Genomic DNA, 24,436 nt, shown 5'->3' with positions numbered 1-24,436 from the left:
CGTGCTCTCCCGGAAGTGCCGCCGTGCCTGCGCTCTATTTTTTTCTCCGAGTTCCTCCACGCTCAAAACAAACGGAATGTGGAGGAAATCAATGGAAACTGTCACCGGCCTGATGACTAACCCGCGGGTTCTGGTGGCTGGATGATCCCGGGTTCGAACTGGCTGTTATGTTCGGTTCCGTAACCAGAGAAACCGCTGAGTTTCGGACCGTCGGATCGGCTGTTATGGGTCTAATAATCCGAGCGGATTGAGCTCCAGGCGGATGTGTCGGTGTCAGCGAGGAGGAGGCCCGTGTGATCGCGTCAGCCGGTACTTTGTTCGCTCGGGCTGCCGCTATGGCTTCGGTTCTGAGCTGCTTCTCCGGGCCGGAGGTTCTGGAGGACGTGACGCACGCTCGGGGTTTGATGAGGGAGCTGAAGCTGCTGTACGACTCCCGCCTGCTGGGGGACGTGACCATCGCCGTGGAGTGTGAGGAGGAAGAGGAGGACGAGACCCCGGAGCCGGGAGCGACCACAAGCGGACACCTGTTCCTGTGCAGCCGCAACGTGCTGGCCGCCGCCAGCCCCTACTTCAAGAGCATGTTCACCGGGGGCCTGAACGAGTCCATGCAGGACCGGGTGGTCATCCGCGGCGTGGACTCCGAGTCCATGTCCGTGATCGTGGATTACTGCTACACCGGCAGGGTGACCATCACGGAGAGCAACGTCCAGAGGCTGTACGCGGCGGCCAACATGCTGCAGCTGGAGTACATCCGGAAGGCCAGCTCCAGCTTCATGACGCGCAGGCTGGAGGTCTCCAACTGTGTGGGCATCCTGAAGTTTGCAGACACCTACGACAACCCTGAGCTGAAGGAGAACGCCTTGGCCTTCATCGCCAGGAACTTCAGCCAGGTGTGTCAGGGTGGAGAGCTGTGCGAGCTCAGCCTGGAGCAGCTGAAGGAGCTGCTGTCTCTGGACATCCTGGACGTGGACAGTGAGAAGAAGGTCTGCTCGGCGGCCCTGGAGTGGATGGAGGTCAACGCTGTTCTGCATGACGAGGATGCACTGCAGGTGCTGGAGTGCGTGCGCTGGAACCTCTTCACCGAGAAGGACAAGTGCTACCTGGAGGATCTGGTGACCAAGCCCTTCGTGGAGAAGCACCTGCCGTCCTTCTTCAAACCGACCACGGTCGACGGCTGTATGTCTGCGGCCTCCGAGTCCCCGAAATGCAGAGTTGGCATGAGCGCGAAGGAGATGATCCTCTTCTTCGGCCTCCCCAACGACAACATCATGTGCTGTGACCCCTACTCCGAGGACCTGTACTTCATGAACCCTCCTCTGCAGGATCTCAACGGCCAGGATTACAAACGGTCCACTATGGAGTCCTTGATCGCTTGTGCCACACCGGAGAACAACCTGTACCTGGCGTCGCACTTCTCCAGACATTTCTGGTTGTACAACCCCGTCCTGAACAGCTGGCAGGAGCTGGCGGAGCGGCCTCTGGGCAGGATCCACTCCGGGATGGGATACCTCAACGGACACGTCTACCTGATCGGAGGGAGGAATCCGGTGACCGACGCCAGGCTGAAGGAGGTGGAGTGTTACAGCATACAGAGAAACCAGTGGACCTTCGTGGCCCCTTTGCCCCACTCGTTGGGTAAAATGCAGGTAGTTGCCCTGAACGAGCAGCTGTACGTGGTGAATAAAAGGAGGATGCTTTGCTACGACCCCAAGAGGAACCGCTGGCGCCACTGCGGCTCGCTGAGGAGGGACAAGCTCCACAAGGCCTGCGTCTTCCAGGAGCAGATCGTCTGCGTCTGCGACATCCCGGTGGTGAAGGCCTACAGCCCCACCAGGGGGGAGTGGAGGAGGCTGGGGGACATCCCCATCGACAGTCGGGCCTTGAACTACCAGGTGATCCAGCACAGCGGCAAGCTGCTGCTCCTCACCCAGACGCTGCTGCAGCACAACAAGAACAGAGTCCTGATCCACGAGTACGACCCCGAGAGGGATGCATGGAAGAACATCATGGCGGTGTACGTGTCCACGTTGGGGCCCGTGTGCGTGTCCACACGCGTGTACCCGGCGTGCCTGGGCTCCGCTCACAGCTTCTCCACCGAGGAGGAGGACGACAGTGGCTCCAGCGCCGACTGGGACCTGGACGGGTTGACGGATGCGGACTCAGACTCTGGCAGCTCCAGCTCTTTCTCAGACGAGAACTGGTAAAAATAGAGAAAAAAATTCTTATTTACAAAAACACCTGATTAAAAGCAAGTCTTTATGATGAGATCGGGATACTTTCAAGTGCTTATAAGACACCAGCTTATGACTGCCAGAAACTACCACAGATGGTACCAATAAGGCCTTTGCTTTACTAGCAGAAGTACCTCATCTCTAAGGAGCATCCCTTCTTAGGTTGGATAAAGGAAGCAACTTCAGGGAGGAAGAGTCAGTTCTAAAGGGATATTGATCTGGAAAATCTGTTCTCACCAACATCCATTTTCCCACCAGAAGTCACATGACATTGGATTTCCTGCCCCAAATCTCCATGTGAAAATAAATCATAATAAATTATTTCAATTTTGATGCTTACTCATGCTAAACTTATTAGGGTTTTTATTTTGAAAAGAATACCTCAAACAGCAGTAAATACCCTCTTATGTCATGCAGATGAAGGATGAACTTATCAGAGGTGTAAACTCCTTTTTTCTCAAAAGTGATTATGCGTTTTCGTAACACTTCCAGTATTACAAACAATTTAACCTCAATCGTTTCATTCCAGGTTAAGCCAAACTTTTATTTTGGAAATGAATCAGTATTTTTATCTTAAAAACCTGCAGGTAGAACACTAATGTTAAGCTCTTCAAGTGGGAGGTGACAGAACAATAATGAACAGTCCTTAATTTATTGTAAATGTTGAGACACTCAATTCAGGGCTCAGAGTGGTTATTATACTTTTTAATTTAAAAATATGTTGACATAAAAGCAATTTTTACAGCAAAGAAAGCCATTAATGAAGGCCATTTTTTTTTTGTTTCAAAGTCTCAATATGTTCCGGAATATACTTGATTTAATGTGAAATGTTGTAGGAAACCGCATACTTTGTTTGAGCTGATCTCAAAGAACAAACACAAGGTCATGGATTTAGTCAGGAATGCTTTAATACTTCAACAATCAATGTTTGGAATTTTGCCGACGCTGATTGTTGTATCATCTTATGTTTGTGTGGAAATCTACGGAGCCACGGACGTGACATAAAAATAAAAAAAATGTTTGTTTTTTTTATTTTATTTTTATGTTAATTAGTTTTTTTTGCTCTCAAATTAGCCTTTTTAGCCACAATTTAGTATTTTGGGCAACAAATCAGTATTTTGTCGGTGCAATTTAGCCTATTTCAATAAGGCATTTTGGAAAAATTGCCATTTTGTGTGCACAAATGATCTTTTTGGGGGTTCTATTTAGCATTTCTTTTGCTTAATTTAGCATTTTGTATCCGCAAATGAGCAATTTATGAGTTCAATTTAGTATTTTTGGACTCAATTTAGCATTTTTTAGGTGCACATATTGTTTTGTGGAGACAAATTAGGGGTTTTTTTTGGGGGGGGGGGGGTTGCTCAATGTAGCATTTTGTGTCCACAAATTAGCATTTTGTGATCTCAATTTATAGCATTCTTGGATTCAATTTAGTATTTTTCAGGTGCATATTGTTTTGTGGAGACAAACTAGCATTTTCCAGGTACAAATTCACATTTGGTGTCCACATTTAGCTTTTTGTTTGCTCAATTTAGCATTTTTTGTACACAAATTAGCATTGTGTTTGCTTAATTTAACATTTTTTGATATATCTAATTTTTCAGGACAAATTAGCATTCTGTGTGTATAATTTAGCATTTTGTTTGGTACAAATTAGCATTTTCTGATTTCTTATTAGCATTTTTGTGGAAAAAAATAGTATTTTGTTTGCTTGATTTAGTAGTTTAGTTGATTTTGTAGCCAGAACTTAGTATGTTGTGGGCACAAGTTAATTTTTTGTGCGCTTACATTAGCAATTTGTGCACATAATTTAATAGTATGTGCACACAAAAGACCATTTTGTGGGCGAAAATTACATGTCGCAGACACAAATCAGTATTTTGTGGACAAAATTTAATAGTTGGAATTGAAGATATTGAAATACTGATTTATTAAAGTACTAATTTGTCCACAAAATTGTAATTTGTGTGCGCAAAATATAAATCTGTTCACTTCTGCCTTAAAAATGCTAGTTTTGGCCACAATTTAATATTTTCTGGCCACAAGTTTTTTAGGGAGCAATTTATTATTATTATTTCAATGTCATGTCCAGAGCTCCATAGAAAACAGCCCTGAAATGTGTTCTTTTGTCATGTTGTGGTGTGAAGCCACACTATGACTGTGAAAGGTGAGTGTTTGGAGAACTCTCAGGTTTGGGCTTTAGCATAAGCCTCATTTTCCATGAATGGGTTTCTCTTTAGATGTTGGGTTAAACACTATGATGTATTATTTTAGTGAATATTGTTTTTACCCTAAATCCTTTTTGTAATTTAAACTCTAGAGTTCAACAACATTTTTGTTCTGTTTTCATTATTGTTTTAAGCTGAACTAAAACTCTACAGTGTTGTGCAGATTGGTTCCTGATGCTGCAAAGCTCCTGACCTCTGGATGTGTTTGTGTGCAGCTGCTGATAAGCTCACGAGTGAAGTATGATCAATTTGTGTGCATCAGAAAGAAAAAGAAGACTTTATTTGTTTTTTCCTCTTTTTTTATTTAAATATTTGTATACAAATAGATGTTTCCAATTCAGGCCAGCTATTGTGTTTTATTTTTGTTGTGTTACCACCTTGTGCTTAAACTGAGATGATGGTAAGTTATTCTGTGAATGTTGTGAGCCTTTTGGGCAGAAAAATTAAACTTTTATTCTCAATGGTGCTTTGTCTTATTATTTTTGCCAGAAATTTTGATTACAATGTTATTTTGGTAAAATTGAAGTACAAAAAATTAGTAAAACATTACTTTTAGAAAAAAAAACCTTATTTTAAATGTTTGGGTTTTTTTGTCATGCTCTGGCCTATATAAACTAAAGTAAACGAATAATTTTTATTGTATCAAATTTTTTTTATTTGCTTGTTAGATCTTTTATTTAATTATTTTACTATTATTTGGAAAAAATGCTATTTTATCATTGTATGCTGTGGACATCCAGTCGAATTGGTTGAACTCTGCCTTTTGGCACCTTTATCTACTTTATGATTTACCATTTGTTTAGCTAGTGAGCCATGACAACAAGAATAATGTAACAGTTAAATTACAACATAAAATATACAAAAAGTTGTGTTTAATTTCTCATTTTAAGAGATAAAGTTAAAAATGTAAACTATATGAAAATTTCCCTTCAGATTTTGCTTTATGCATGCTGCAAATACTTAGATTTGAACTTTTTCACAGAAGCTAATTTTTGGCGACATCTAGTGGTGTCTTTTGTACTTGCACACGGGCGTTATCGCGATATTTCCACTCCACGCTCACGTTCAAGCTGCGAGATGTTGAGAAATGGCAACAGAAAACAAAACAGAGGAGGAATTTGACACCGTTTTCAGTCTAACAGACTCCCTCGAACTTTCCTCCCACCACGACTACGGCCCCACTCGAGCTCGGATCTTTAAAATCATAGTCATAGGAGACTCCAACGTGGGGAAGACGTGTCTGACTTATCGGTTCTGCGGCGGCACTTTCCTCTCAAACCCAGAGGCAACTATCGGGGTGGACTTCAGGGAGAGGACGCTGGAGCTGGATGGAGAGAGTATCAAGGTGATGGGAGCTTCAACAGCGACATACATTTATACTTTAGTCATTTTAGTACAAGTTTTGTCTTAAGTTAGCGCTCTGTCCGTTTGTAATTTAAGAAAATAGCTTCTAAACAAACATCTGCCCTGACCTACTGAGGTGGTCAACAATAATCCAAGACAAAAAATGAAGAAGAGATTCATGCAGAAAGGTGCATTAGCAGCTGTTTCTTTAGTAAAGTCTGATGACTTCCTCTATTTTTCTACTAGTTTCCTCCTCATTGAGTCTGCTTTTTTAAAGGACCCATTCCTGGATCTCATATAAGTTACGAATGAAGAGAAATGTGCTTTTCTTGCTGCACGGACTCAAAATATTTACTCTTTTTAAGCCTAACTGCTTTCTCTATAGTTTCTAACGCAGTCCTCTGGGATTAGATTTTTATTTTTTTTTTATTTATAGATTTTTTTTCAGAACTTGTGTTGCAAAATTACAAATTTCTTTGGTATTATCTTTCAAAAAGCATTTTTTGCCTTTTCTTTTTATGTTTAAAGTTGATATGTTTCCATATTGGCAATCTTCATTAGAAATAAATTATAAGCTCTCAAGGAAACAAAGCAGCAAGCGGCCTTGAATGGCCTTGAATTGCCCACAGTCACTAACCGCCCCCTTCTGACCTGCCCTCACCTGGCCGTGGCTGAGGGGCTGTGACATACCCCTTACTCTCACCTTCTACCCCTGCCTTTTTTTTTTTTAATGGCAGCTTTTCATTTTTTTTATCTCCATAGCAACCATTTTATTTTTTTGTCACCTGCCAGTAACAAACACGTCTATGTCATTTTTACAAGAATCGACAAAAGTTCATCTTTGGATTTCCTTGACAACGGAGATATTTGTCAGCCACATTCCTTATATAGTCATCTTGTATGGCATATTGTTCTGTTCAGCTTGAGCCAAGGAGCCAAGGATTCGTGTTAAATTATCACAACAACCAACGAACAGTAGGGGAATGCTACTTTTGTTAGCTCGCCATGCTGTTCAAAATCTGCAAACTTTAAAAAACTTTTTTTTTCTCCAAGTAGTTTCCCAATGATGCTCGAGGAATTGGAAGGTGATAGATTTAATTGGAGATGGAAGCCTCTTCCTGAGGTCAAAGGTCAACAAAGTTAAGCTTGTGAGAAAGAAGAATTGTGAAAACAATCATAAAAACTTAACTTTCTAAGGTCTCCATCTTTTTCGTTCCCATATTTCTTGACTACGAGGATAAAAAATGATCTCCAGCTTAATTTTTTCTTAAATCCTTGTTTGTGTTTCTCCTCCAGTTGCAGATTTGGGACACAGCAGGTCAGGAGCGTTTCCGCAAGAGCATGGTGGAGCACTACTACCGCAGCGTCCACGCCGTCATCTTTGTGTACGACGTCACCAGCCTCCCCTCCTTCGAAAGCATCCCGGAGTGGATCGAGGAGTGCAGCCGCCACGCGGTGGGGCCACTGGTGCCCCGCATCATCGTGGGAAACAAGTGCGATCTGAGGGAGCTGCGGGAGGTGCCCGCATCGTCTGCCCAGCTCCTCGCCGACCGCTACAACTACCCGCTGTTTGAGACGTCGGCCAAGGAGCCGTCCGAGAAGGAGCATGTGGACGCCATCTTCCTGACCTTGGCGTACAGGCTGAAGAGCCACAAACCTCTGAGACTGAAGCAGCTGAGCGAGAACAGCGTCAGGCAGCTGAGCCAGAGAGAGCAGGAGGAGGGGCTTTGTCAGTGCTAAGCTCCGCCCCTTCCTCACTGATTGAACTTACTATTGAGGCTACATCCTCCAGCAGGGCTGGATTGAAAAACTTTTTAGAAGAACTTTTGTTGATTTTAATGCTATTGTTTCTTTGCTGATGTGCATGAGTTTGCACAAGTATTTACACCTAAGATGAACGTTTAGTTTGGAGTAATACTGGACTCTTCCATATCCACACATTTATTTAGAGACAATAAACAAAGAGAAAAACTGTGAAAAAATGAGAACACTCTTTAAAATCTTGGTGATTTCTTTCAGGGATGACAGCAGCATGAGTTCCGGTGCTATTACTCGGCTTTTTTTGCACACTTTAAACCCAATAACCCAAGTGATGAAATGTAGCTGTATGTTTGGTCGAATGCAAATCCACACAGTTCATTTGAACTGCATGTTTGATTGTAAAATCGATATTACTTGAAGTTGAGAAAACCGAATTCTCGACGATGTAATCATGTGTGATGCGACGCCCTTTCAGCTGTGTTGGGAGCGGTCAGTGTAAACCTGCAAATCAATAAAATAATCATATCTACTGTGTGATTTGAATATTTATTCTGGTTTCTTGTTTGGAAGGTAGGATTTCAAATGTGACCAAATCCTAGCTTATTGATAGTAGTTTAAGTACATTTCTTGAAGGATATTTTTGATCACCTTTTGGATAGCTTTTGCTCTAAAGTGAAGGTGCACAGAAAAAGAGGAGGAACATCCACACAAGTTTGTGTTTTTAAAGCTAATCGTATAGCTATGTCCAAGCTAATGCTATAATGAATCAACAACAATCTCAGATAAATCAAAGGTGAGGGGGTTCATGATGAGGCTGGAATTTAAGGACACACTGACCACCTAAAGTGCAAGAAGAGTGAATTTTGCCACGTAAGCTAAGTAAACCCTTTCATTTTTAAACACTATTGTAAATTCAAATGTATTTTTAAATGTGCTTTTTATTTTTTTTTTTAAGTTATCTGTCATTTATAAATACCACAAAAACACTGAATTGTTTATTTCTATCAAGAAATCATTATTTTTAAAGCCTTTTGAATAACAGACATATAAATATTGGAATGTTTAAATCAGCCCTAAAAGGTTAAATGTAAACAATATTTATGATATATATAATAGGTAAAAATACTACAAATGCAATGCAGAAAATGTTTAAGTGTGAAAACTCAAATTAGACATGATGCAGCACAGTAGTTCATTAAGAATTCACCTCTGAATTGTAGGTGGGAATGTTGATGGGGAGTAAGCCCCCCCTCACTTCCCATCATCCATTTGTTTACATGCCCTCCCCCTAGCTTACAGCCCCTCACACCCCCAACCTCTATTCGTCTACAAGTGGATGCATCAGAATGGAGAGGAGCGGGGAGCTGGTGGCCCGCCCACCATGTTTTCTACATAATAAATACGCTCTTTTGATTTTTTGTCTCCTCCTAAATCTCGATTTGAATAAAGAAATACTCAGAAATGAAAGAAAAAAATTCTAAGCTTAATATTCTTTATATGTCAATCCATCATAAGAAAAATATCACAAGAACATGTTAAAAACACAATTTTCATTGAAGACTAAGCAATTACTGTTGAAATTTTTAGCTCAGTCTCAATAAGGAAAACTGCATTCTCTTACCTTTATTTCTAAAAAATAAAACTAAATAATAATATATTTATTTTTATTTAAATAGCTATTTACACTTTTCTTTTGATTTTTAAAATGAATTTTAAGTCAAACTGAGACACTTTTACTAATTCAGTCGTAGTAGTAGACCAAAGGGTAAATCTAATTCACCATTATTTCTATTAGAAACAGTTCTGATGATACGTTCATGAACACACGTAAATGTGGACGTAATTCACGTGTTGATCTGAGCTAACTTAGCTTGAGCGTAAATCCACACATTAAAACAAATGTTATATGAAATAGGATTTATTAACGAGAACCCCAATATATGTCAACATGGTATGAATTATTCAATTTAATCAATAAAATGTTAAAATGACTTAGTCGTATGTTTCCCCCCAGCTTTTCACCCGCACGTGAAGGCATCACGATGTGGGAAGTCTGTATTCCTCAACTAGCGTCTGTGCGGCCATGGTAACACCGAGCCCCGTTCAATGCTTTAAAACGGACAGAAAACCCGCCTCAGCAAACATTATTCATGAAGGTAGGATTTTTTTTCAACATAAATGTATTTAAAATATTTACACTTAAGCTTGGCGGTAGTGTTTAAACATACAACGATCATGTCAACAGAGAGGATTAGGGATGCGCGTGCGGTTTTGTCTGTCTGCTGCTATAGCCGCCGCAAGCTAGCAAAAAAAGCTAACATCGATCGATTAGATAAGAGCATGGCAGGAAATAAAGGAGCTGTTTTGAATAAATCCGTCACTTTAGCTAGCATATCAAGTCGGTGTTTAAACCCGAATTATTTCTGGCTAACCTGCAACGTTAAAAGCTAACTTTTACTGGCGGAAATATCATTTTAATGGCCGAAAACGCTGCGTGTTCAAAGTCCGCGTGTTAGCTCACTGACACGGTTTTCTCTCTGTAGCTACAAACCAACATCATGAACTTGTCCGAAATCTGTGACAACGCCAAAAAGGCTCGGGAGTACGCCCTGCTGGGGAACTATGACTCCTCTGTGGTGTACTATCAGGGCGTCCTGCAGCAGATCCACAAGCACTGCCAGTCCCTCAGAGACCCCGCTCTCAAAGTCAAGTGGCACCAGGTGAGCTCAAAAACCTACTTCATTCAAATGTTTATGTCATTCATCCACAATCTGTTTGGAGGGCAACTATACAGTCAGAACAGGATGATAAATGTCTGATTTCTTGATTAATTTAAGTGATCATGTAATCTGGATAATCGGATGCTCTTCATCTGATTATGCGAAATCTGATTACAAGAGTTCTCATCTATAATCTGAATTCTTCCATCTTCTATACTCATTTATTTTGTCATTTTTATCTAAAAACATGGGGAAAAGAGCTGTAGCATATTCTACAGAACTATACATTCTCTGGCAGAACTATGGTGGCCCTGAAAGGCAAATCAAGTCAAATCACTTGAGGCAAAACAAATAAATTTTTTTAACTTTTCATTTTGATTTTTCTGTAAATTACTTTTGTTTTCTGAAATGTTTTTTTTGGTGTGTTTTGATTTCTGCAAAACATGCCTACAATGTAATGCTGTTTTTTTTTTCTAAATTCTTTTTTTTTATTATTTATTTATTTGTTTGCATTGAATCATTTGAAATAATCAATTAAGCTTTATTTAAAATTAATTTTAACCAATATTAAGTAAAAATCAAATTAAGAAAAAAATAAAAACAGCATAAAATTACTAAAAGCAATCAGCAATAATTGGCTGACTGAAAAGGTGTGTTCAGCCAATCAGAATAAGGAGACACCTGAGTTAGCTAATCAGCAGAAATCAGCCCAGAGAGAGCTGGAAAACAGACAGGGTGGAATAGATCTTTATGTATGAGCAGCCCCAAAAGACCAACCTTTAAAAAAACAGCTAAGTGGTTTTAGCATTTAAATAAATTATCTATAAAATAAATCCTATAGAACAGATTAAAGTTAGATTATTTCACTAGTTCTGGGTGTCAGTAACTTTAATTAAAAAATGTTTTCTAGTTCAATCACTTTTTCCCCTTTCTTCATCTGCCAGGTGAAGCAGGTACTAGCCGAGGAGTGTGAGCAGGTGAAGGGCATCATGGGAACTCTGGATAAGTTCAAGTCTGAAAAGCCGACGGACGTCTTTGTTCCTCATCCAGAGGACCTCCCAGAGGATCCTACAGTGTGGCCTCCCCCCATCCCTGCAGAGCACAGGTGTGTGTTTGCGTTGCCAGGTCTGGTGTAACACGGTCAATTTAAAGTACAAACCTGTCTTCAATGTTTCAGACCATTGACAGACACGCGTTGAAAGTAACACAACAATCTAAAAGAGGTATCCTTGTGGGGAGAAAAAACGTATTTTATTATATTTAAGCAAAAACTGACAAAATTTCTTTAGCATAAACCTCTTTTCTCTCTTTAAACAGATTTATCCGACTTTTTTATGTTCCCCATGAACAAATTCCATCCTTAGTGGAGTTTTTTTTTAAATGTTTGGCTGCCATTTAGTTGCAATGCCTTTGGGAAGCATTCTGTAGGATTCGCTGAAGGATTTATTAAAACTCACGCCACATGTGAACGTAGCTTGATGCGTCACTCCCGTGTCTTCAAAGGAATCCTGTTGTAGTGAAGCGGCCCACCAGTGCAGCGAAGCAGCAGCGGAAGGACTCTCCCGGTTTGCAACGAGGTGCGGCGCCGGGCGGGCGCGGTCCGACCAACCCTAAAGCCGAGCAGCCGGCGAGCAAAGAAGCTCGCAGCTCAAAAGCCAAAGAGAACAAGGTGGACATCAAAGCAGCTGACTGGTACCCACCTCACAAAACCAGACGCGTCATTTCTCTCCGTGTTCTTTTCAACCAGGGCAAAAAGGCAGACGCGCCAGGAGACGTGGAACAAAAGAGGTTTGATGGAGCGGGATATGACAGCAACTTAGTGGAGTCGCTGGAGCGGGACATAGTGTCCCGTAACCCCAACATACACTGGTAAGACGGAAAAGTGTGTGATGTGTTTTTTCAGGTGTTACAGCTGAGCCGTTTCCTCTAATAACCTACAGGGAGGACATTGCTGATCTTGAAGATGCTAAGAAGCTCCTGAGGGAGGCGGTGGTGTTGCCCATGTGGATGCCTGACTTCTTTAAAGGGATTCGCCGACCTTGGAAGGTACACAAAGGAATGATCCCGTTTGGATCGTGTGTGTCACAAGTAGGAGGTCATTTCGTTCCAGTTGTTTTTAATGATGATCAGTGTTTTAGGTCAAGCAGGTCCATGAAATTATGATCCAGGTGAACCTGGTTCTGATTGGCAGCATTAAAAAGTGTCAATGGACACCTAAAGGAGAAGTTCCAGTCACATAGTCTGAATAATCCGTAGACCTGTTGCACGCCGTCTCCCCCACTGTGAGAGTCAAACAAGAGATCGTTTGTGGTGTCCGCTTGGCTGTCTGCTTTTGATCTGTTCTCTTCATGTTGTCGGCAAGACAAAATAAAGGTCTGCCACGGGTCAGAACCAACGTCTGGTGCCTCTTTTTACAGAGTCTCCTGCACCAACACACAAACGCAATGCAGAGACTCGGTTACATATTGCTGAGATTTATTCTTATATATTGACAAATTACTAAAGGCATTCATATAACTTAATGTTGCAAAATATGTGATCATTCACATAGTGATGGTCAGGATAACAGAGAAAGAAACAGCTCAGGTGCATTCATGCTCTGCAGGAACCTCTATGGAGAGAAAATAGACTCAGACGATTTGTGTGTGCATATTTCTTGATTTATAACTCATACAATACATTTTGTGTGTAACTTAAAATACTTGCAACTATGTGTTCAAATGTACAAAAATTACGAGAAAAAAAAATACAATTTCCACAAGTACAAATTAAAATGACAACAGCTTGGTGTGTACTTTTTAAAGATTTGTGCGTGTAGTTAGTTTCAAGCTGTTGTCATTTTATTTTTACATGTGTAAATTGTGTTTTGTTTTATTTAATATTTTTTTTACTTATGCATAAATGTTTTGTATAAGTTCAAGAATTATGCACACAGATCGAGAGTTACGCACCTATCCAAAGTTGCACACAAATCAAGAATTATGTATGTAAAAATCAAGAATTACAATCACACAAATCCAAGGTTACGCACAAATCAAGAATTGCACACTCCCAAATCCAGAGTTATACACGCACAAATCCAAAGTTACGCAAATAAAAAATTGCACACAGACAAACCAGGGTGAGTCTATTTTCTCTCCATACCTGTGATGCAGCTTCCTCACATGGATTTACATTGTTTTGGGAAAAATTTACGTCTTTTGTCCGTTGTTTGATCCCCATTTAAAAAAAAAAAAAAAAAAAAAAAGTACTACAGCTTTCAACACAATAAAATGTGTAACCATAGGCTGACCTGACACAAAATCCACCATTTTCTGTCTTCATCCAGTGAAAATTGTTAAAAAGAGACGCTTGAATTTGGAGTTTTTCTGTTGTCATAACTAACAGTAACATCTGTGGCTATTTCTCTACATCAAAGTCACCAATTTTACTAGTCAGATGTATCAAACCAATGTGTGCTTGACTCCCAAAATGGTGCGGGATGCCACTTTTTTTTTATGTCATTACCTCTTTCCCACAAGTTTCAACTCATGGCAAAGCAGCTGAATCCTCATCTGTTTCTTTCCATCTCATCTGACCCTAATTAGACAGTTTTTTTCTCCAGGCTGGAAATGAAAAACCACCAAATTTGTTTTAGAGAAAAAGTCTCCTCATGTGCATTAAATTTAGGTCTAGCTTCACATCTGATTAGCACTCCTAACCTTCCTGCTGAGACTCCATCTGCGGCCACGTTTGACTCCCAAGTTGGTCTGAGTCACCCATCCTTCCTTCTGTGTTTTATCTAATCGCCATGGCAACAGATACAAATCAGATGCAGCATAGTTAGCCTTGAGGGTGGCCGCTTTTCTCCTTCAGAATCTACTGGAATTACATTAATCGTGTTAACAATTAAAAAATTACAGAACATCCTCGTAGCTTTGTGGCCTTTTTTTTTTTTACATTTCTTTTAACAGCATACCTGCTTTTCTTAGGGTGTGTTAATGGTAGGACCACCGGGAACTGGGAAGACCATGCTAGCCAAGGCTGTAGCCACAGAGTGCGGGACGACTTTCTTCAACGTTTCCTCCTCCACCCTCACCTCCAAATACAGGGGCGAGTCTGAAAAACTTGTCCGACTGTTGTTTGAAATGGTGAGTCGATATTCCTGATTTCTGCAAGATATTCCCTTTTTTTTGTTAATATAAAAAGAAAAAGAAATCCCCATTCCTGTTTCTAGGCCAGGTTTTATGCTCCAGCAACCATCTTCATAGATGAGATCGACTCCATCTGTGGCAGGAGAGGAACATCGGATGAGCACGAAGCCAGTCGCCGGGTCAAATCAGAACTTCTGGTTCAGATGGACGGTTAGTGGAGCAGAGGAACAGCAGTGATGAAAATGGTGGTTTTAAATTGTTCTTGTAGCATTTTTCTCAGGATGGAGGACATAAATAAAGAAAATTTAAATTAAAACTTTGTTTTTAAGTATTTTATTCATTGCAAAAAATTGTATCCACATTTTTGTTGTGCTGGAACTTTTGAATTAAAATTGTATCAACTCAGTATGTTTGCATTGATCCTGATAAATACTCCTGTTTCCATCTGGGCGCAGGAGTGGGAGGAGCCCAGGAGAATGATGACCCTTCCAAAATGGTGATGGTCCTAGCTGCTACTAACTTCCCCTGGGATATTGATGAGGCGTTACGGAGGCGACTGGAGAAACGCATCTACATCCCCCTGCCAACAGGTGACGCACTTCTATGACGGAATTTGAACAAAACAAGTGTTTTTAAATAAATAAAACATTTAATTGCTACTATTGTGAGAAAAACAATAAAAATTGATAAAATTCAATAAACTTTATTAGTCCTCGAGGGGCAATTAAAAAGTCTTCATGACATGAACCAATAAAAGTAAAAGGTAGAAAAAAAATAGATAAAATATTGACCTACATGCAGATCTCATCTAATTTAGCTGCTCAATTGTAGGTTCACATACTGTAAAATGTATTAGTAAAATATTGACATTGTTAATATCATACAGTAGATTTTCTAAAGGAGAAGTTCTAACAAAAATTTTCAGATCATTAACATTGTAAACAGTGCTGCTTCTCCTGGAGAGTGTTTCAGTTTGGCCACTAGATGGCGATCGCGCTATAGAAGTACACTTAACTCAAGAAGAAAACAACAGTATGAGGGAAAAAACGAAATTTTAGACCACAAATAGATACTTTTAAAATTATTTAATTAGAGGAGTTTGGAAAATTAATGCATGTAAGTAAATAAAGATGTTCATTTAGTCAGCTTTGGGTTTTTTTGGTCAGTTGAGCTTTAGCATTAGCAATCCTATGAGAAATTCTATTGAACGTTAGCATCAAGCTAGCGGACTTTAGCTTTTTGTGCTAAATTAATTCATATCTTTTGTGAATCGATTATTGATCTACTAAGCTTAAATCGGTTCAAATCAATTATTCGATTTTTTTTTTTCAACCCAGCCCCCTTTTTTTCGTGATCAGTGCTTTTATTGTGTCGGTCTTTGCGTGCAGCTGTGGGCCGCGCTGAGCTTTTAAAGATCAACCTGAAAGAGGTGGAGCTGGCTCCCGATGTGGAACTGGACCTCATCGCCCAGAAGATCGAGGGCTACTCAGGAGCAGACATCACCAACGTCTGCAGGTTAGTCGGTTCTATCGATCGTTTTTATCGTGTGATTTCTGAAGCGAATATTTCATCCTAAAACTCTCCTTTTCGATCAGACTAAATTAAATATATTAAGCTAGCAGGGGAGCGTGAAATTGATGACGGGAAGGGAAGGCGGGCTTACTCTGTGCCACAACTCATTTCTAATGAACTCCTGCCGTTCTGCAGAAACTGTCCCTAAAAATTACAGAAGTTTTTAAAATTTTAGCTGAAAAGCGTCACCTGGGAACGCTTTTACAATTGATCAAAAGATGATTAGATGATTAGATGATTAGATGATTAGATTCTTGAAAACATAGTCAAAAACGTTGTGTGCTGTCCCCTACAGGTTGAATTGAGGTATTACAGTTGAATTTTGTGATTGGTCAAAGCATGTAACCTCATGATCTGCAGCTACAGTAATGACAACAGTCCAGCCTCCAAGCCTCACCCCTCTGACTGGAATTTCAAATTTGGGTTGTGGGTGGAGTCAGCCTCCAACTGTCCTGTTTGGTTACCCTTTAAACAACAGTTCCTGCACATCCCTGACTGACAGTTACCTTATTGACTGTGATAATCTACTCCTCCCTTCAGGAATGTACATTTAATTTAGGATTTAACAGTCTTTGTGATGACCGCTTTTGGCCTTTTCTGCCTCCTCACTCAGAGATGCTGCCATGATGGCCATGCGGCGCCGCATCCACGGCCTGAGTCCCGAGGAGATACGAGCCCTGTCCAAAGACGAGCTGCAGATGCCCGTCACCATGGAGGACTTTAACGAAACTCTCAAGAAGATCTCAAAGTCGGTTTCTGCTGCAGACCTGGAAAAATACGAAGCTTGGATGGCCGAGTTTGGGTCAGTTTAGTAAAACTGGTGAAAGGGAGTTAGCATGCGAGCAGGAAGACTGGTCATTCCTTTTCTGCATGTGGAGGTGTTAATCATCCCTTCGTTGGCCCACACATCAACGAAGAATATCTGGCATTAAAAGACTCTCAGGCTGATACTTAAATGTTATGTTTTCCTTTTGCGTGGTACGATGAACATTCAGAAGCATTAGGATAATCGTCCTCTGTAAACAGCAGCACTGGAACATTCCTGTTTCTGCCTCATACATGGAGTATAACACTGTAGCAAATGTAGATGTAATGTCAGACTATGCATTATTTTAAAAGCACCTGTCAGAAATGAATGTATTTTCTTAACTATCTAACACACTTGAATTTTAGCGCTGTGTCTGTCATTATAACGAAATGCTTTTGTTGGTGTTAACATTTCCTTTTGTTTTTAGTGCTGTTGGTGTGACCAACATGTGAGTACGTTCCCCCAGACATGTGAACTTGTTAAATAAACCTTTTAATACTAACTTAAAGGTTTGGTCATTAAGTTAAAATGGGGGATAAATAAATGTCTCTCTCTCTTTTCGGTTCATAGAGAATCCCAGAAAAACTCTCTTTATTTGGGACTCCTGTGCAATAGAATGTCCTCCACTGATATAACTATGAATTCAGTTACAGTAGATTATTATTTGAATTAGTTTAAGGGGTTTTAAGTAATTTGGGGACTTTCTTTTTTTTTAAGTTTGGCTCAGGAGTCTGCAACCTTTAATGCCAAAAGAGCAATTTGGACCAGTTTTTGACAGACCGAGAGCAGCAAAGTCCCACATTTTTATTTTTTTGTTAAAAATTCATATTTTTGTGGTCATTAATCCATTCTTTTATTAAATGTAGCTTTTAAATCATTAAAATTAAACTATAACTATGTGTTATTTTTCTATGCATAAGAATTTCAACTTCCTTTACTTTTGACAGCAGCAAATGCAAGTTACTTACAAAATAAAATACACCCAAGTCAAATATTCCAACTACCCCTGGCTGCAGCCTGCAGACCGGGGCGTGCCTCAACGTGGGCGGAGTTAAACGTTTAATGGGCGGAGTTAAACGTCCACGTTGAGGGACGCCCACTGTTTGTGATTCTTCTTCGTCACCGCAATCTTTCGTCTTCTTCTTTGCATTTTACAAGTTTCCACATCGATTTTTGCAGAATGGAGGTACGTATCAATGAAGCAGATGAGGGTGTTGTTTGTTTTTTCAAATGTATCGCACTTTTTTCTCCCGTTTTATTATGCGGTTCAGGTTTCACACGGAGCTCGTTAGCTTGCGGTTCTCCGGGACGTCCGTAATGTTTCGCTATGTTGTATCTTCCACTGTCGGTTACACTTTTGTGGGGGTAGATGGAACCGATCAGGCATCTCCAGCCCTAAACTTCGTGAGCTGCTGCGCTGCTTGTTTTGCCTTTAGGTTTATCGATCAGAATAAACCCCAGACCCCAGTTTCTGATGGACTGAACGTCCGATCCAGGTAAGCTGTGCGGTAACTCACGAGGAACCGGGCTGGAGACTCCTGGAGTAGATAGATAGTGTTTTTCCTCTTTGAGTTTCTAATTGTCATGTCCTTATGTAGTATTTCTGTCACTGTGTATTGATCCCCCACCACAGACCTTTGTCAGGGAAACCTTTTTGGACTTCACTGCTATAATTTTCGGTCGTTTCTTTCATAAATATGGCATTTTTTGCATTTCCACATTTTATGGAAATTCTGTTTTAGTTCTTAAAAATTATTTGCAATATTTTTGACTCTTTCTGATGAAAGCAGAGCCACAGATCCTGTTTGAATTGGGCAGTTCTGTTAGTCCATTCTAAATAATTACTTAAGTTCCTTTGTTAGTTTCAATTGTGTTTATTGAGTTTATGTATGAAACTGCTGCACTTTTATTTTCTTATGCTCTGTGTTTGTTCCAGACACTCTGCACACCTTCTCTCCTCCTGGAGGACACTTGTCAGAGATGATGTTCCGGTCTGATATGTCATTGTCTCAGCTGACATTTTCCATTTGCTCTGTATCCTTTAATCAAAACATTTTTTCACCCCCAGACTTTGTCCTCGTGGTGATCTCCAACAACTGTGGGATGTTTCTTAGAATGGTGAGACCATGGCTGTTCTAGTAGTTATTATTGTGAAGGTGGTGGTGTACGTGTGTGGGGGGGGTCAATACAATGTAGACCTAACTTTATCACTCAATCAATAATTAAGGAGCACGCTTTAGGATTATACACAACTTCAATACAACCGTGCAATGCAACTTGGTATTACACAGCATAAAACAAATAAAGTATATTTTACACATTTTAATAACACCAATTTTCAACCAAAATTATTTCTTCCTTTAAACAGAAAATAAACTTTTTTTTTTACTTTTCAGTGACACAACTGGTACACATTTTACTGAAATGAATTGACTTTTATTAAAGTTTTTCACAGTGAATGTTTATTGTCATTGAATCACCAAGGTCTAAAGAAAACAGAATGCAAGCCAGAAAACGGCGTCGGGAAGAGCAGTAACCACATGTGAGAGGACGCCGTTTGGATCACAGTGCAAATATTGCAGGGAGACCAGCTACTATTTGAAGGTACATGGTATTGTATTTATTATAAAAGTTTAAGAGGTGGGATGTCCAAGATCTTTTTCAGTGCAATTTATCTATTTTAATTTGTATTCTGTTCTCTCGTAGGGGGAGATGACATGAAGACCAACAGTGGGACAGAGAAGACTGTATGTCGCCTTCTTACCTCACTGTTTGTGACATCTCCACTGTCTACTCTGAGAATTATCTTTTTTTTCTATACAGAAGGAAAAAAAAACTCCTCCCTATCCAAGAAATTGAAGAAGCAGCTTTACTGCATGACATCATAACAGCAGCCAAATGCTCCAGAACACCAGCGTTTCCAGGAAGATGGTCCCTGCCTGATGTTATAGAGATGGAAGAGCGGAACTCTGAAAGAACTCCAAACCTGTGACTTCATGAGTGAAGGGAAGAGAATCCTGGAGCTGAGGGATCCTTTCATGTTCTCTTTTCAGTTGAAAAGTGACTGAAACATTTTTAGTGCAGAAATAATGGATGTGAGGAACTTAAGTGTATATGTGTTTGGAGGAGCAATAAAAAGAGTTTTGTCTGTTTGTTTCTTGAAAAAAAAGTCTTTTGTCTTTGTGCTGCATTTCCACAGTCATTTTAATCTCTGAGAGCCTTTCAAATGTGCATGTGGGACCATGGTTAGAACATGGTTAGATGTCTGGCATAAGGTAAGTGGTTGTACATGCCACTTTTAACTGACCTGAGACAGTGTTAAGTGTGAACGGAGCTGAGAAGTTTGAAGGCCACTTAAATGATTATGTACACAATTTCTCGGTGGAACCTGGGTGTAATATAAGATATACTTCATCTTGTGATATTATTTTACATATACAAGTAAAGCATTGATCAATAAATGACAGGGGCATTTGATCAGTTTAACTTTATTTCAATAAATTATTAAAACTAATTGTACAGTTAGTTTTTTTTAGTCTGCCTTTCTTGTTCCTGTAGCCATAAATAAGAGGGAGCATTTTCTAAAAATAATAATAATAAAGTAAGAAAGTATAAATCCTGAGGGCTGATATTAGTTTATTTACTTGTGACCAGCACAAAAACTGGTGAAAATTCATGTTTGCATCGCGTAACATGCAGCTGAGATAACATTGCTGCACTGCAGCACATATTTAAGTGCGTCCAAGGCGAAATAATGGTTGGACGTATTTAAAATTAAACCCCCACATTTGTTCTCCGCATTTGGTCCATCCCCCGGAGGAAAGTGAGGTCACAATCCGTAAAAGACCGTGAAATATAAACGGTATATCAATGGGAGAACTGCAGACAGCCGCGCTCAGAATTCTTTCTTCCTCCGGGTCCATGCTGCAGTCGGGGACAAAGTTCAGCGCTGGCAACACGTATTTAGACAATTACGTGCACGTCACTTTCTATCCTAAAATAAAAATAACGAATTTTCTCCCAAAATAAATAAATATAATGTGTGGATGTCGGGGCTTTATGAATTAAATTGATTAAATTATCACCGGGATCCGGCAGGTGTCAATACTGTTGACGGAAAATGCGAAGAAGAAGACGAAAGATTGCGGTGACGAAGAAGAACCACAAACAGTGGGCGTCCCTCAACGTGGACGTTTAACTCCGCCCATTAAACGTTTAACTCCGCCCACGTTGAGGCACGCCCCGGTCTGCAGGCTGCAGCCAGGGGCTTCTCAAATATTCTAAAAGTAAAAAATATACTCAACCAATCATGGTGGGGTATATGGCTCTTGCGGGCGGGACATTGATCTGGCCTGAAGCAGGGAATCTTTTTGGGCAACCCCTCCTCAGAACATAATAATGAGATCCTTACGTTTTTTTTTTGTTTTTTTTTTATAAAGTGACTATTGCACATAATTTCCTCAACACGTGTAGCCAGTGCAGTGCTAGTGTTGTTAGCTCCTGTCGTTTCACAGGACATGCACAAGATATTGCTTATAGACATGAATAAATGTTCAATAAACTTGTTCAGTAGACATGGAGAATGAACCAAAGACATATAAAGTGGACGTAAAAACACATTTTTAGCACAAATTGAACCCCATACAGCCCAGCCTCAGCCAGATTCTGCCTTTGAAAGATGAGTTTGAGAACCCTGGTGTAGAATATATAAACCTTTTACCATTGTCACCTGTTAAAGATCTAAGCACAAAACTAAATTCACTAAAACAAATGAATCCTAAACTACAAACCCAGAATTGATTTAAATTGTTGGCATTTTTCTTCAAAGCCAAAAGGTCTCAATGGAGGGATAAACGAGCTAAATGTGGCTCCAGACCCTCAGCTTGCAGATCCCTGGTAAAGCAGGTTCTCAACTGAACCTCAATTTAATGCAAAGTTGGTTTTGAATTGTGCTGACACAGCAATTATTGTTGCCAATGACTTTAAAATGAACGGGTAATGAAGAACAGAAAAAAAACAAAGTTTGAAATTCACAATGTCTTGTATCTACAAGGTTCCTAAAGATGATAAACTGTTATTAAAAAAAAGAACGTTTAATTACTGATTTGAGTTTTTCAGACTGTGAGAGTTTGAATATGGAATGATAAGGCTGGTGGAGGAGGAGGAGTTATCAGTCCAATGAATGATTCTTCCACATCAACTGAGGCTCCTAAATGTGTGATAAATAATTTGATAAACTGCCTAAATGTCGTGTTTATTCAAACTTCAATCATCATACCATTGATTGCTTTCATTAATTGCTTTTCAAGCAATCAATCAAACTCTACTTGACTTTAGTGAATAATTGCTATATTTAACAAATCAAGAGTGACATAAGTAAGTCTTGCTTTTCATTGTTTCTCTAATGAGTTTCAAACATCTGTCATTTTCTGTCTGTGTTGTCCATAATGTATACTTGAATTAAGCCAAATTAATCAACCAAAGCATTACATAGCAGATTTGGGGTAGCTATCCTTCCATGGGCAGGCCAAAGTCTCCCTTCTCCACCACTATTATGAAGCATCTATTTGTAGACATTTAGATCCATTAAAGCCTTCAGCTCAGTTAGCTCCAATATTGCTTTTTTTTTTTTTTTTGCTTTTTGATCTTGTTGATGCTAGCTTAGGTTTGTGAGGTGCTATAAGCAAGCAGGGGAGAATGTTAGCAAAGAGCTGGTGAGAAATTAATCAGAGGCTAACATCTGTGCCAACAGCCCTGCACACAACTCAGATGTGAATTTCTAATAAACTCCTGCTGCTCTGCAGAAAATACAGTGTTCCACCGCTTATTCGTGAGTGGTGGTTTTACGTATTCGCAGTTTCTTTATTTTTTAGTCACGTGACTCTTCCAGTTCATCACAAAAACTCAGACCACTCAAGACGCTTGTATGAAACTTTTGCATATGAAAGAAGTACTGCGGTGCTGAAGTGAATCTCCGCTCCCGTAGGGGCATGGAAATGAAGAGCAAGCTGGCCTATCGGCTAGTCCTCTCCTCTCTCCATACTCCTGCATGGAGAAATGGCATCAGCTGACTCAGAAGCAGCCGGAAAAAAATCCTGATATGCTGAAGAAAATAATGATGCAAAGCAGGTGTTTGTCGCGGATGAAACCGGCCTCTTGTAGAAGAAGATGCCCTCTCGCACTTATTTGATGAAGGAGGAGGCACTCACTCCTGGTTTTAAGAAACAGAGACAGAGTGACACTTCTCACCTATGTCGTAAAGTATGCTGCAGTTCTGAATTAAAAAAAGTTTACAGAGCATGATCAGAAGTGTTTTTAATGAGTATGGATCGGTAACATCGGTAACTCGTCTGCAGCGGCAGAGGAAAGTGCTATTGTTATGTTGTGAGGTTGTAGAAAGATCAGGCGACGTATTAAGGATTAACTTTCACATGTTTGCATCCAGGAAGTACACTTCTTCTCTTTTCATCTCTTCTTCTCCTCCTGCAGTATCTTATATCTAAGTGTCTGGACACATCTGAACCAGGTAATCACCTGTGAGTTGGGCTTGTGGAAATCATGCCGACACTGCGGCCCTCGAGGCCTGGAGTTGCCTCTCCCTGCACTACAGTGCACTATATTGTGAGTAGGGAAGGAAATTGGACATAGCCAGTGTCTCAGTTGAGCTAGCATGCTCAGAAAAACACTTTAATTATATATGCACACCCATCTTTGCAAAATTTCTGATGTTTTATGTGTTTGCAAGAAACCAGGTTTAGGTTGTCTGTAAAATGGGCGGCACCAACTAGGAGCGAAAGGCGGAGTCTCAGAGCGATGCATCTTACTTCCGGTTATGAAAGAGCTCACTAAAGTAACTAATTTCATAAATAATTTGTTCTTTAATGTGGCAAAAGTATGGGGTAAGATAGCTGTCAAAAAGAAACGTATTTGTGAATAATATTTTGTATTCACAAAAAGAAATTTGTATTCATAAATACAAAGTTGTGCAAAAAGGTATATTTTGTGCAAAACTTGCATAAAAAATACAAATACAAAATTTATTTTTACGTTTAACATGTCTCTTTTGAATACGAATTTTCCTCGTATTGAATATGACTTCTCTGTATTTTTTTATGTAAGTTTGGCACAAAATATAAATTTTTTCACAACTTTGTATTTATGAATATGAATTTCTTTTTGTGAATACAAAATATGATTTATGAATACGTTTCTTTTTGACAGCTATCTTACCCCATACAAAAGTAATATATTATCTTATAGTTTACCCTTAAAGGCTTAGGAATAGCATGCTATAGGCCCTTTAATAAACAACATTTTTTTGCTATATATATATAATCACAATTTAAAAAGAACCACTGAGAACATTTCACAAAGGGAAAAATGTTTGAGAGGGTTTTTTAATTGTTTTTTAATTGCTAAAAAAAAATGAAGATTGAATTGTCTATTGAGAATTAAATGTTATTTTGAATTATGTGAGAAAAAATATATTTCCGTATCTTTTAGCAATATGGCAACCCTTAATGTCCTATTTTATTCTATTGATATACAAAATATGTATTTATCTATTTATTATTGTTTTTTTTTTTTGTTTGTTTTGTTTTGTTTTGTTTTTTTAATAATAAAACCTATTTTATAACTC

The 24,436-nt window shown here is 39.7% G+C and overlaps 3 protein-coding genes across 3 annotated transcripts; all 3 read left to right on the top strand.

Annotated features, from left to right (window-relative positions):
* kbtbd7 (kelch repeat and BTB (POZ) domain containing 7) lies at positions 1–4,924 on the top strand. Its single transcript, XM_024286981.2, has one exon. The coding sequence runs from the start codon at positions 336–338 to the stop codon at positions 2,202–2,204; it is 1,869 nt and encodes a 622-aa protein (XP_024142749.1). The 5' UTR covers positions 1–335; the 3' UTR covers positions 2,205–4,924.
* Positions 4,925–5,485: 561 nt separating this feature from the next.
* Positions 5,486–8,098, top strand: zgc:101559 (uncharacterized protein LOC492776 homolog). Its single transcript, XM_024285936.2, has 2 exons — positions 5,486–5,804; positions 7,100–8,098. Exons 1-2 carry the CDS (start codon positions 5,547–5,549, stop codon positions 7,541–7,543), a joined length of 702 nt encoding a protein of 233 aa, XP_024141704.1. The 5' UTR covers positions 5,486–5,546; the 3' UTR covers positions 7,544–8,098.
* Positions 8,099–9,567: 1,469 nt separating this feature from the next.
* katnal1 (katanin p60 subunit A-like 1) lies at positions 9,568–17,299 on the top strand. The gene is made up of 11 exons (XM_024287124.2): positions 9,568–9,720; positions 10,108–10,284; positions 11,229–11,389; positions 11,788–11,953; positions 12,032–12,153; positions 12,225–12,330; positions 14,256–14,414; positions 14,501–14,627; positions 14,873–15,007; positions 15,806–15,932; positions 16,603–17,299. Exons 1-11 carry the CDS (start codon positions 9,715–9,717, stop codon positions 16,799–16,801), a joined length of 1,485 nt encoding a protein of 494 aa, XP_024142892.1. The 5' UTR covers positions 9,568–9,714; the 3' UTR covers positions 16,802–17,299.
* The last annotated feature ends 7,137 nt before the right edge of the window (positions 17,300–24,436 follow it).

Source organism: Oryzias melastigma, linkage group LG21 (genome assembly GCF_002922805.2).
Source record: "Oryzias melastigma strain HK-1 linkage group LG21, ASM292280v2, whole genome shotgun sequence".
In the NCBI taxonomy this organism is placed as follows: domain Eukaryota; kingdom Metazoa; phylum Chordata; class Actinopteri; order Beloniformes; family Adrianichthyidae; genus Oryzias; species Oryzias melastigma.
Note: the sequence above shows the minus strand (reverse complement) of the source record. Positions and strands in the feature narration are given on the sequence as shown.